Source organism: Uloborus diversus, chromosome 3 (genome assembly GCF_026930045.1).
Source record: "Uloborus diversus isolate 005 chromosome 3, Udiv.v.3.1, whole genome shotgun sequence".
In the NCBI taxonomy this organism is placed as follows: domain Eukaryota; kingdom Metazoa; phylum Arthropoda; class Arachnida; order Araneae; family Uloboridae; genus Uloborus; species Uloborus diversus.
The window spans coordinates 136,022,519-136,036,839 of NC_072733.1; the positions used below are offsets into that span (position 1 = coordinate 136,022,519).

At 33.7% G+C, this 14,321-nt stretch overlaps 1 protein-coding gene across 1 annotated transcript in view; it reads right to left on the bottom strand.

Moving 5' to 3' along the window:
• Window positions 1-3,646: 3,646 nt before the first annotated feature.
• The window catches only part of LOC129218957 (carbonic anhydrase-related protein 10-like), a 683,644-nt gene continuing 672,969 nt past the window's right edge, over window positions 3,647-14,321 (bottom strand). The window contains exons 5-6 of the mRNA XM_054853277.1: window positions 7,352-7,441; window positions 3,647-3,913 (exon numbers count right to left, since the gene is read on the bottom strand). Of these exons, the coding sequence (XP_054709252.1) occupies window positions 3,647-3,913; window positions 7,352-7,441 (357 nt within the window). The remainder of the gene's footprint in view (window positions 3,914-7,351; window positions 7,442-14,321) is intronic.

Genomic DNA, 14,321 nt, shown 5'->3' on the forward strand with positions numbered 1-14,321 from the left:
AACGAATGCTAATTGGTACTATCACACACTTGTGAGAAGATAAGATGAATGACATGATATTATATTTGAAATGCGGCAAGAGGTATCATAAGAAATGCGTCGGTAGTGACAGTCTATGACAAAGATAATTTTGAGTGCCCTGACGGTTGTTTAACAAAGAATTCTTTTTGTCATTTTAAAGACCTTATGCGTGGTTTAATGCATATATAATATTTATATATATTACAATTGATTTCTGTTTTCAATGTTTAAAAGCTTATTTTATTATTTAAAAAAAAAATTCAAGTTCTTAGGCCTTATTATCCCACCACAGTATAATAAGGCCTAATGACAAGGTTTTAAAAAATGTTTTTCTTTCATGCTTGGTTTTCTGAAAAACTGGTGGACTTTTTGTTAGTTTTTTGTAGAAATTGATCTTTATGTTTAATTAATATTACATTTGTTGATTCGGGTGCATATTTTTATTAGTGAAATATGTTTGTTTAAACAATGTAACAATTTAAGCCTAGAAATCTGAGCGTGATTCATGGAAAATAGAAACGAGTATAAAAGAGTCAAACCAGACAGTGAATGAGCAGCTAAGCACAGTTTTAGTTTCAGAAATTTATAATACAGTAGACCCTCGTTTTACGCGGGTTTATTTTACGCGGTTTCGATTATACGCGGTTTAAGAATTGGCACCTTAAATTTATTTTATGCGGATTATTTATTGAGTTTCGGTTTTAAGCGGATGCGGCAATGCAAACAGATAAAAATTTTTCCTCTTTCAAAATCCAAACTCCTAAAGATTGCAGATTACGCGTAATAGATTGCATTTGAGCGTGCTAATAATCGATCTTGGGCCACTGGAGACATTTTATGCGATTGATTCCAGAGCTCTTTCCAGAAGTAAAGTTATTAAACTCACACAGTTCAGTACTCTCTGGAAGAAGAGCTTTTGGGAGTGACAAAGGAGGCCAAAACCTACGAGTATATCATGGATGCGTTAATGATCTGCAAAAAATTATTAAGAAAAATTCTTAATGACTTCCAAAAGAATATCATATCCAGCTCCTCTTTATAATCAGAATATGAAATTAATTTATGTTTTCTTTATACATGTTGTGCATAAAAGTCGATATAAGTGGGCATTAAACTTGTTATACAGTTAATCATGACTAGAATGAAGTATTTTGGTATCTACGGAACCAAACACCTATTTTAACACTACTACTAGCTGCGTGCCCGGCGTTGCACGGGCTACTTAAAAAATTAGAGATGTCCAACAGACATTTTTGTATTACTCTGACATCAGTTTCTAAAGCGCTAAGGAATAAATAAATACGCATAATGTAAATTTTGCAAAACACCAGTAGAGCATATTTTTGGCAAAAATCTCTTTAACGTTAATCATAATTATCAATAATACAACTTATGAGTATTTTCAATTAGCACAAAAGATGAAAATATATGCATTATCAACTATAATCTGTGCTCACTTTAAACTCAATTAAATCTGATAGACTATATCTGAAATATTTATGTACAATTACAATCAGCTTTTTACATAAAATGACTCACACTGTTTGGTTTATTACGTGAAACTAAAGCACCAATACTTAATAAATACCAATAAGCATAAATGTAATATCAAGTCATCAGATTCTAATTAAGCTTTAGTTAAAATCCTTAAAACCAATCTTTTTTTGTTCAACTCTGTTTCCCACTTAAATAAATCCAAACAATCTTAATTTAACAAGTTCTTTGAACAATACAAACTGTATCTCAAAAATAGAAACAGGAAGGAAAAAGAGAGTTATTACAATTCGAAAACTCAGCCATGTGACGGGAAAAAGTCCAACAAAATAAACATAATTAGTCGCACATCCTAAATGTACCAAAATATGAGGTCGGTGAATGATAAACTTACACTACAATTAATAAACATAACTAAAGAAACAACTTTCATATGCTGAAAAGAGTTAAGAACGTTGAATGTAAAAATTAAAAAAAGGACAGACGATAAAATAAAGGCTATGTCTGAATAGAGCAACCAATTTTAAACTAATTTAAAATAAAATTCTAGATGGAAACGTTGTTTTAAGATTTGGACAGCAGCCAAAAAAATCTCTTTTAAAACAATTATTAGAATTTTACTTGCTCATCCATATGCAAAATGGCAACAGGAAAGAAATAAAAATTCCTGAATAACGTTGTGTTAATTAACGTTTTAATTAATATCTCCGCTAATTAAAGTCGCACAATTACGAGATTGGTTCTATTGTTTTCTTTGGAAAATTTCGAATTGATCGGTATCTCGTTCGACTCTCGATTCGCAGCGGTTCTTGAGAAGATCGATCTTCAGATAGACAGACAGACGGACGCGAAGAGATTTTAATAATATAGTGGATTAAGTTTCATTTTACGCGGTTTCGATTTACGTGGTTTTTCCGTGGAACGTAACCCCTGCGTAAAACGAGGGTCTACTGTATGGTTTGAAACTGGTATTTGATATGTGGCATTAAAAGCATTGCTTTTCACACTTGTCATTGCTTTAAAATACTAAGATTTTTTTTTTTTTGGTTATTGTTTTGGGTTTTAGGGAAGTTAAATGAAAGGATTGCTCATTTAACGGGGATTTAAATGAACACTAAGCTACTAATGAAATTACTATTATATTACTAATGTTTTACTAATAAATAACAGTAAAATCTTTCTAGTCACCTGCATTTTGGAATTGAATTTAAGTAAGCTACGATTGCCAATGCATCAAAAAAGAACTTGTAAAACCTTAACTAATTGAAAAACTGACGACGAATGCTGCATGTATTCTTTTCTGGTATAAAGGCACTGCTTAAAGTACACTGGCCTCAAAAAGTTAAGGTACAACCAGTTTTTTGTGTCTAATTTTCAAATGAATGAATATAGAAACAAAAATGTGGAGGATATGTGCATTAACTAGTTTTTATTGAATGCATTATAGAAATTTGTATGAGTGTATTGCAAAAACGATTTATAGCCAAAAAAGCAATAGTTGTGGAAAAGTTCATTCTTGAAGAAAACAGAGCATCACACTGTTATGTAGTAAAATATCATAGGAACAATACAAAAATGTGTTCTAATAAGGAATGGGGAACCCTTAACTTAAATGTATTGGCGACATCGTTTGTCCATGCTGTTTTTTAAGTTTTCGAACAGTGGAATAGGAAGCGAAAACCTGACACAGGAAAACCTTGTTCAAGCTCATCTAACGACCTGGGAGTAGGATTTAAAGCAGCAACCTGTCTGCCAAGATAGTCACAAAGATGTTCTATCGGATTCAGGTCCGGAGATGGAGCTGGTCATTGCATTTGTTCCAAACCGTGATCCTCAAGATACTCCTCAACAATCCAAGCTTAGTGAAGTCGTGCATTACCATTCATCAGAATAAAGTCATTACCAATGGCACCAGATTAAGGGCAGACATATGGATCAAGGATCTCATACCAATATCTCAGACCAGTCAGAGTTCCTCTATGGAACAAATGCAGGTCAGTGAGACCACCGAGCGAGATCCCTGTCTAAACTATGATTCCACCACCTCTATATTTGTGTTTTTCAACAAGGTTAGATTGATGGTATCTAGCGCGCTGTTCCCTCCAGATCAGTAGATGCCTTGAATCACTCTCTAATGTAAATCTGGACTCGTCTGTGAACACAGGCACAAGAGCCTATTGCTGCTGGGTTCATTAAACATGTTGTCTTGTCCAGCATATGTGGATCCTTCGCTGCGGTCCGTTGAGGGGAACACAAATAACTGATCGTCTTGCACATAGACCTGCATTGTGATGACGATTTCGCACCGTAGTAGCAGAGATTCTACTTCCTGATGCTGCACAGTAGTCTGCCTTGAGCTGCGGCACAGTAGTGGTTCTTCTCTATCGTATTGAAAGACCTAGAAAACAGTTTTCTTCAGGTGTTATAGATCGTGGTCGGCCTGAAACAAGTCTTCTGGACACAAAACCTTCGGATTGGTATTGATCCCAAAGTCGCTGTACAACACTACAAGACACATTGAGACGTCTAGCAGCATCAGACTGCGACAATCCCATTTCCATCCATCCAACTTCCCGCCACCTTAACTCCTTAACGAACCGGATAAACGACGTCTCTGAGACATTTTCTAAACTCTATTGACTATTGTCACCGAAACTGCCAACAACAGTTGAAAATCAACGCAACTTATACACAAAAGTACGAAAGCTTGATATATGCATTTATAAAGATAATTTCTTTTCTATCTTTTCTATAAAATAAAAGTTGTAGCTATCGTTTTTTCATAAGTGGTTTTAAAGTTCATTATTATCATTCATGCAATCTATGCATTTTATTGTTACTGCCATTTTTTATGATGAGCTTCAAAAACCATGTTGTACCTTAACTTTTTGAGGCCAGTGTACTATCGTATTAAGACGAAAAAAAAAAGAAAATGAAATTAATTAATAACAGAGCTAATAAAAACTGAATTAGCTTTTTATTATCAATTCACCGTATTCAGGTTCTTCAGCTTTAATAGTTTTTTCGCAGCTTTGGTTAACTGACAGAGTGAATTACCAAAGATGCGAAAATGTTCCTGCGACAAAAATATTTCATACTGAAAGCAAAGCAAATTCTTTTATCAAGAAATTTCGGTTTCTAAGAGTCAAATTCTCTATGTAGTGAATTTAACTGTAACTTACGCATCTGTTTGAAAATTTTAATCTTTTCATTCAGATTGCACATTGGAAATAAGCCCAACTCTCTCCTGGAATAAATTAACAATTTAAACAGGAAAAATTCCTTCAGGAGAAGAAAATACTCCTCTAAATAATACACCTCGTATTATCCTCCTCGGAAGGAAAGCTGATACGTAATTATATCACCAGAAAACGTCGCACCCTGTTTGTCGATATCAATTTGAGAAAGTTCCCGAAAGAGGATAGCAACCATCTCATCCTCGCGTTATCTACCTGGAATGCAATAAGTTGGATCTTTTGCGTTTATTAGAAGTAAAGGCACAAAATAATGTCAAGACCTTGTCAAGGCGCTAACAATGCCCTTACAATAGCCTTAACATCTCATTATTCGCAGACAGGAACGTAATTTCAGGATCTTTATGTGCAGAGCTGCTTGTTAAGCTCTGCACTTCTTAAAAATGTGAGAAGAAAGAGATTCTCTAGCATGCTTCTAATTTCAGATATGATTTTTACTTTTCGAATGACTTCACTTTTTTATTTCTTTTCTCCTTTGCCGGACGTGATTAAGTCATTATGAAAGAGAGTTGCGACTTTTTTTAGCTGCAGATGGTCTTTTAAAGCAATTACGAATTTCCTTTCGCTCCTTCCACTTGTTATGCATATTCTTGTGCGCAAAATTTTTTTAGTGTTTAGTCATAGTCCAGAGACATAGCATAAAGTTATAATTAAATAACAGTACTCTAGTAGCAGTACCTATTTAATTTTATTTAATTCCAATGTATCATATCTTACATGAAATACACCGTCAGCTCAGTCATTCCTGCCGCGGATGGCAGTTTCGTGCTTATTAGCACTCATCAGCCCAGCTTAGGAAGTGACTGAGCAGGAGGTGAAAAATATCTTATAGAAGCCAAGAGTGCCAAACAATATCTTAGCTTGAGGAATAGTGCTGCGTTTTTAGAAGCCCCCATGCGTTTTGAAGTGTTTATGTGGTTTATAAATTTGTGCTTTCAAAGAGTCACAGATGTTTTAAAAAAAAATTATACACTTTTTGAATGTTAAATGCTATAGTTCCATTTTGTTCATTTCATTGAAATAGTCTGTGTATTTATCTGCATAATGATTATTTTAATGATTAACTCTAGTGATTTTTTAAAACTTTATACCGTAGAATGCCTTGTAATTGTATTCATATTTATTGTTAAAATATATTTTCTTGAAACATTCTCTGTTATTTAAACTAAAAAATAAATTTAATGTAAGCTCATATTACAATGATGACAGGGGAAAAAAACTATTAAGCATCCCTAGAGCAAAATTGAAAAGAAAACAAGAGATATTAAGTTCATATTTTGAAGTCAGCATTTGCCGGTAATGTGATGCTAAAAAGGAAGAAAAACTATAGCAAATACAACTTTGTCAAATTCTCTTTTTTTATCAAATAAAAATAAACACACAAAATATAATCACACCAAAGTAAAAATAAATAATTAATTAAATAAAATAATATAAGAGGATTAAAGAAGGCTTACTGTCGCAAAAAATATCACCGAACACGAAAAAGTAGTCTAGCGAAAAATTGTAGAAAAAAAGGAGAATACGCTTTTAAGATGCGGGAAAAATCTTCTGCTCGTCTACTTTATCACCTTTTGTGTTCTAAAAAATAGCATCACTACACTCTGATGCGTTCTCTGACTATTTAAAAAATGTTTCATTAAATATGAAGCAGTTTTAAAAACATTAAAATTGGTTTAACGGGAAAATTTGAATTATATATATATATAATAAAATATACTGTATACTAGGGTGGGCCGAAAAAACTTTTTCTAAAAATCTGTTTTTGGATAGTGCGGAAAAGTTGCTATATGGGCCCGTTATTACCCATAAAAAAAAATTCGCTAAATTTGTTTAATATTTAGCCGGCGCTATTTGACCTTGAAAAACGGAAAAAAAAGGTAAGAATGCACTTTTTTCAAAAAAAAAAAAAAAAAAAAGTGGGGGGGGGGGGCAAAAATAAAAGTTTGAAGCTAGTTTCTGCAAACAGAAGTATCTGTCAGTGTATTAGTTGAAATACTCAAAGACTTTTATACATTTCGTAGAATATTTAGCAACGCTCCTTTAAGACTGAAACATGGGAAAAATGAAAAAAAAAAAAAAAAAAAAAAGTAGTTTCGAAATAAGTAAATACTGAAATGTTACGCAGTACGTTACTTAGAAAATTCAATCAATTTTATGCGACATTTGTACGCCAATTTTAAAAAATGCACACACTCAAATAAAAAATAGTTACATAAGATGCTAATTTTTAAATCTTCGGTTCCAATTGTTTCTCCTGAAAAATAAACGGCGCTCAACGGCTTCTATTACTCCTAAGATTATTTTATAACTATTTTACGAAAAAGAGAAAAAATATGCCAGAAAATTGAAACAAGTGTTGTTTTGGATGAGAAAGACATATCATTACCCAGCACAAGTGGATTGAGGCTTAAGGAAAGTCATATTACATTGAATGAACTTGAAACATAGCTCGAATCAGGAGAAAGCATAAAAAATACTCATGACGATTTTAAATTGAATTATCCGCTTTCAAGAAAAAGTAAGCGAACTGATGCGCCATCAACAACGACAAGTCAAATGAGACTTTCTATGCCTCATACAGCTTTAGCAGCAGATCTAACTGGCGCTTCAAATAGAGCAGTGGCTAAAAATGCTACCAGCAGTTCTCGCTGATTTCGACTTAGTTTCTCCTAAAAAAAAAAAAAAAAAAATATTTAGTCGGTAAACACAAAGTAAGGAGGGAAATCGATAAAAAAAAAGGAGCGAGCTAAGAGAAAGGGATTTAAGAGCAGTTAAAGAGTTTGTATTTTAACGGCCTCAAAGATGACACCCTTCAAAAGACATCTGGCAATCAAAAATTAGCATCTGAAGCACATGTAGCAGTGATGGAAGAATCAGGTAGCAAGTACATCGGTCATTTATCACTAACAGTTGGTGAAAGTGCAAAAGAAATTTTGCAAGGTATTATAGGCTTTGCAAAAAAGTATAATATAAGCTTGCTTAACTATCAGTTATTTGATGCGTATAATGTAAATACGGGATGGAAAGGTGGAGTAATTCGTTTACTTGAGACATATCTCAAAAGACCTTTGCATTGGAGCATATGTCTGCTGCATACTAATGAGTTAGTTGCCACTGAGATATCTTATTACGGAATAGGACGGTTACACAAAGGGGCCACATTCATATTCTGGAGCTATCGGACAACTTCTTAGAGATTGTAAAAAAAAATTCGGTGATCAAATTTGATAAAATTGACTGCAACTTCTGGTTTTGGACATGGAAGATATAAAAAATTAAAGTACTGAACAACAATATTTGTATAGAATCTGTCTTGCAGTAAAAGATGGTAGTTGTCCTTCTAGCGTGGCTGACAGTAGCCCAGGCAAACTTAGTCATGCGCGATGGCTGACAACTGCAAATCGTTTGTTATGCTTGTATATAGGCACTTCATCAGAAAATCTTACAATGCTTGTAAATTATGTAATGTTAGTTTATGCTCCAACGTAGTTTGAAATAAAAATGAAACTGAACTGCCAGTACGGTGCCCAACATTTTTGGAAAATGATTTCTCTTGCAAGGCAGTTTCCAGACAACGTTAAGGAGATAATTTTCAAAGTTCTCTTAAATAATGCATATTTCGCTCATCCTGAACAGCTACGGTTGACAATATTGTTTGACTAAAGAAAATACATTCGGGAATTAGCTGTTAGGCGCATTCTGAACTCTAGAAATAAGAAGACGAAGAGCTCGGATGGTGTACGATTTTTTAAGCGTCCTAAACTCAATTTTGAAGCCGTTGATTATGTTGATTTAGTTGATTGGGCAAACTGTGTTGTAACAGAGTCACCTCTTACAATGCATCTAAAAGACCAATAATTGAAAGAAATGTGTAAAGAACAGCCTACAGAGTTCACTTTCTCGAAATTTCCCTGTCACACGCAAGCTGTGCAACGTTGTGTGAAACTAAAAACCGAAGCTGCAATAAAAGTTCGTGGTGAAACTGCCCGAGATGGATACATTCGTGCCAAACTTTAAGCTAGGACTACGCAACTTTTGCGCGCTATCCAAAAATTGATTTCAAAAAAAAAAAAATGTTTCGGCTTATTTCGGCCCACCCTACTGTATACACTATAATAAAAAGTAATCTGTGCAAAACTTTAATTCGATTAATACTCGGTCAATAATAACAGGTGCCCCTAGGACGTTGAGCTTTTTTGATAATTTCCAAACAAATCTTCGAGTTTTTGCTTCAGACCCCGTACATCGTTTCTCCTAGGTTTGCAAAATATTTTTACAGCGAGGTAGCACTAAAATTAATCTTTTTAATTACTTCATATCATCTAAAAATTTTACATTGAATAAAATGAAATACTGTCGAGCCCGCTTATTAGAATATCTTTTAAAAGAATATCCCGCTTAATATAATGCACTTTCAATGTACCAAACCAATGTAATGTTATGCTTTGATCCCGGTTAATGGAATATCATGCTTATTAGAATATCTTTTCGTGGCAAAATGACTATTCCATTAAACTAATTCGACTGTAGTGCTTTACAAACTTTACCTTAACCGTACGTTTTTCTCAATGTATCTCAATTGTCTGTTTTTTTTCCGATAGGCTTGGACTGTCTGAAATATAAATTGCTTTTTTGACTCATATTTGGTAAATTCTTCGATTAATTGTCCTCTTCTTTCAGTTTCATCATTTCACATTTTTGCCATGAATCAGAATCAAATAGGAAAATATGTTTTGGTGTTCGTAACTTATCAAACAGTTTTATTGATTTGTAACTGATTAAGAGGAATATCTTTACTAAGAAAGTATTCCAAATCATCTACTGTTATCTGAAATTTTTATACAGTCATCAGACGGGTCTTCCTTATCAGCAAGCATTTTTTGGGGTATTATTTTCCTATCTTCAAAGTTAAATCCTTCATACAATACGGACAAAGCTACTAGTTCATCTCCTAAGTTCCATAAATGATTTATGAATTTTCCAACCACTGCTTCTGCTGCATGTTTGTCATCATTTTGTACGCTGCTAATTTTTTACATACATTATATATTTTGAAGGAGCCTAGATTAGGTTGCTGCGAAAAACCATATCTTCATACTACATTTAACTGTAAAACAGCATTTACGGGCTTTTTCTTCATGTAAGGTCAATTTGAATTTTTTCCTAAATATATACATTTTCAAACATGAAATTCCTTTTGCCAGCCACCTGGCTCACGGATACGCTCCAGGTTGCCCTGTAGGAGGGACTTCACCAGGAAATATTATTACAAGTTAAGAAAAATCTCTGTAATCTTCCTCAAATCCGCTTTTTACGAACAATAATATGTCATCAACTTCGTCTTTTATAATTTAAGTGGTATGTGTACTTGATTGAAATATTATAAGTTCTGAATAATGAAGATCTTTCCCCAAAATTTTGAAGCGCCTTAATAATGGAATATCGAGTCTAGAACTAAGAAAGGCAGGAGTTTCTTTAAATACACACTCTGCAGTACGATTTCAAGTGCATGATGATGGCAATCCAAATGTCACCGTTCAGTTTGTGCTCTAAAAAATTGCATGCACAATTTATACGGCCGGTATTCCAAGCCGTTGCATCAAACACTACAGCTTGAACAGTTAGAAATAAGAAACAATCATATACAACTGAAGGAATATTTAAGGAATTCAGAATAGCTGTTCAACATTGGGACCTATAATCTAAATTTAAATTCATGAAATTTGATTTTAAATCCTCGAAGATTTTCTCTTGCTCTCGTAAGGGATGTACGATTGATCACAAAGTCATTTGTATTTAAATGTACTGCATCTAAATAGGTTGTTAGTAAATGAACAGCATCTTTGTCCCTAATATGGCAGTTGTCTAACAGTGATACAAGGCGAGCAGATATCAATAGTTGTCAAGTTTTTTTTTGCGTTGTGGTAGACCAGATATAGAAAAAAGGTTCGACAGGTTAGGATAGATACACATTTCGGTTTCTACATCTTGTGAATTGCAAGAAGATTTTGACAAAGTAATCAATAAGACGCGTAATCTCTCCTACCATGTAAACCAATGAGAACAATGCACCATGTCTCCTAAGTAGCAGATGAGTGAACCCTTATTTTGTTAGAACAGATTGCGTGGTCTTTTATTTAAACAGGTCCGCTGCTAGAAAGAGCTGCTGGGGCTAACTAAAGCCCTGAGCTTAAGTAGCGAGAGGTCCACCATCTTGGGGCTAAATGATGCTTTCTTCCACGTTTGCTATGGTGAAGTAGCGTGTTTTGCTTAATAATTGTGGTTTCTTATCATTTCCATGTTAATTCACAATTAATTGTGGTTTATTATTAGCTCCATGTTAATTAACAATCAAGAAACACCACATTCAAGAAGCAAAACACGCTACTTCACCGTAGCAGACATTGAGGAAAGCACCGTTTAGCCCCAAGATGGCGGACATGTCGCTACTTCAGCTACGATCTAGGACTTTAGGGCTAACAACGCTCGTCTGGGGGAAGTAGCTTCACGAGAAACCGTTTAAATCAAATTTATTTTACTTTATTGCCATTTTATAGAATTGAGAGAATAAGGTGTTCGTTCTTCGTTTGTTTAAACAGCGCAAAGTACAACCAGGGTGAATTTCATCTGCGAACACTACTACTGCTCTTGTACAACTAGGTTGAGTATAGGCGTGCTTACCTAACTATTACCTCCCAAACACCCTTGTACACAATCTCTCCATCTGTGGAGCCTCTACTCGCTTTACCTGACAGTATTTTTTTTAGCATGGGCTACTTCTGACGTATATATTGATATTTTATGTAAAATTCAAGCCCCTAAAGCACAATTTTAAAATGGACATTATACAGTGCCTAGTATACCTTAATAGGTTAAAGTTCATCTTTGAAAGCTCAATTTTGTATTTTAAACGGTAGCTAGCCAGTCGCTGCTGTGGAACGTATCGTAGCTTTGACCATTTACATGTAGAATGTTATGTGCTTTGTAAAACTGCCTATGTCAATATTTACGTAGAGTGTACAGAATATTTTTCATTTAACGGTCCATTGATTTCCCAAAAATATTATCTTTTTTTAAATTCTATTGTTAGAAGCAGCAAATCATCCATTAACCATGCGTTATGTTCGCATTCATTTAAAAATATTAACCATATTAATTTAGGGGGAAACTTTTTAAACGATTAATTGCATTATGCTTTAAAATGCTTTTAAACAGCAAAAGAATAACTGAGACACTAACTGAGAGACTAAAACATATGGTTTCGTAAAGGAACTATACAATTCCTTCTTCTTACGCAATCAAAGATTTTACAAAACGATATTTCTCTCGTATGAGTCCTCTTTTATTGCATGCTGGCGGGACTCAACCCTCTCCCCTCGGATTTAGCCGGGATTCTTACTAAGGTACTTACTTAAGTATAACACTTACTTAAGTATAATACTTACTTAAGTATAACACGGTTGAAAATAATCGCATGCACGTTTACCATCAATAAAAAAACTCACTTATAAAACCAGAATGAGGTCAATGGGCAAATTTTCAACGAGTTACTGAACGCTTATTTTTTGGAAATAACTTAAAGCAAACCTTTTCAAGGCTTTTTTTTCCGCTTAATGAAATTTACTTCCCAAAAAGATATTTAAGTAAACAAGCTGATTCTTTTCAATTGTATTTTTACTTTGGATAAACAAGTGGAGATCATTCTCGAATTGTGATTTTAAAATTTGAAAATGATTTTGTATCAGAAGTTTTTTTGAAATTGGAGTTTGTTTGCGCAACGCATTTTTTTTTTATTTGAAAGAACCCATTCCGAAAAATAATCAAGCACTTAGTGCAAGGCAACAACGTTCGTGACATCATAGTTTTTTTATACGCATATTTATGCATGCGACCGTTAAAGTTCAAGAAATTTGTTATCTCTTCCTGGATTGACAAGCTTTACTTTTAAATTTTTCCGTTATCAAGTATACCAACGTAAAATAATATATGGAAACGACGTCTTAATATAGAATATGTCTTTTTTTTTTAATCACAGAAAGGAAAATTGTTTTACTTTAAATTATTTTTAACGCATTATGTTTCACATTTTGTTTTGTCATATACGGTTGAAACTTAATTTGTAAAATAAGTAATTTCTTTTAAATATGCATATACCCGATACCAAGGACACACTTGCACTTAAGTCCAGTGCGCAAACACAGGGTGTCCAGGAAAGGACTCCCCAATTTCGAAATTATATATCCCGAAACAAAGGCCGATATTGAAATGAAATAAACGGTATGTGTATTGTGAAACTCATAAAAATCATGTAAAAAACTTGGAAAATGGTAACAAAAATTTCCGACAGGGGGCACTGCACGCTGTAAATGCAATGAAATTCCACGTAATAGTGCTGCTAAGGGTTAGGCGCTTCAGCAGTAGTTTTACCTCTCAGAGGTACTTACACTTACGCTAGAACTTATCACCCAACACCTTCGCAGCATTATTTATAAGGACTTTTATTGCAATTCAATTTCCAAAGTTTCTGTACATGATTTTTATGTGCTTTACAATACACATACCGTTTATTTAATTCCAATATCGGCCTTTGTTTTCGAGATAGTTAATTTTGAAATCAAGGAGTCCTTTCCTGGACACCCTGTACGTTAATGTCACAAATTTGTCATTAAGTTAAAGCACTTCGTAGGATATATCAGTCATATTCCATGGCAATCAAAACGAGGGGGGGTGATCCCATTTAGGATTACCTTGGATGTACTCATTTCTGCCAGGAGCGACATATTATATATGTTTTATTACCTCTCCATCCACACATCTTAGGAAAGTTTTTGAGGATCACACCAAAAGTAACGGAAGCCTGGAAGAATTAATGCTGTGCTTATCAAAATGACATGCTGAAAAGCGACTTGATAAGGTCCAATGTAGCAAGAGGTGCAAAGAAAATTAGACAAAAATATAGAAAAAACATTTAGAAGCTTAGAACAGAAAAACACATAATCACACTTGTCAATAACACGATTGAAACAAGCTCCTAGAAGATTATATAAGAATATTATTGTCTGTATGAACACTATCAGAACAAATCAAAAGGGTTAACTGTTCGATGCAACCGTTTTGATCCACCGTGACCAATTTAGTTTAAAAGATTTACATTAAATTGAAATAGTTTACTTATCAAGTTTTTTTTTTAATATTATGTCTGACATTATTGCAGGTGAAACAAAAGTCTTGTTTTTAGGAAAGATAAGAGTAAAGCAACCAATTTTTTCTCAATCATGGTGGACGATGCTATTCACTAGTACATGAGCATGGGCATATATGTAATAAAAATTAACATAAATGAATACGATTTTGTCCTACGAAAATTGAAAAAATTTCAGTAATAGACAAGACAACAAGTTTAAGTAATAGTAAAAGTGAAACCTATGAGAAGGAATAAAAAACTACATAGCAGTTTTGTTGTTTAACTCCAAATAAAATTTAAACACTATCTACTATAATTCTCTTCCACTATTTTATAGCGAATCCCAATGAAGAAACCATCTTTTA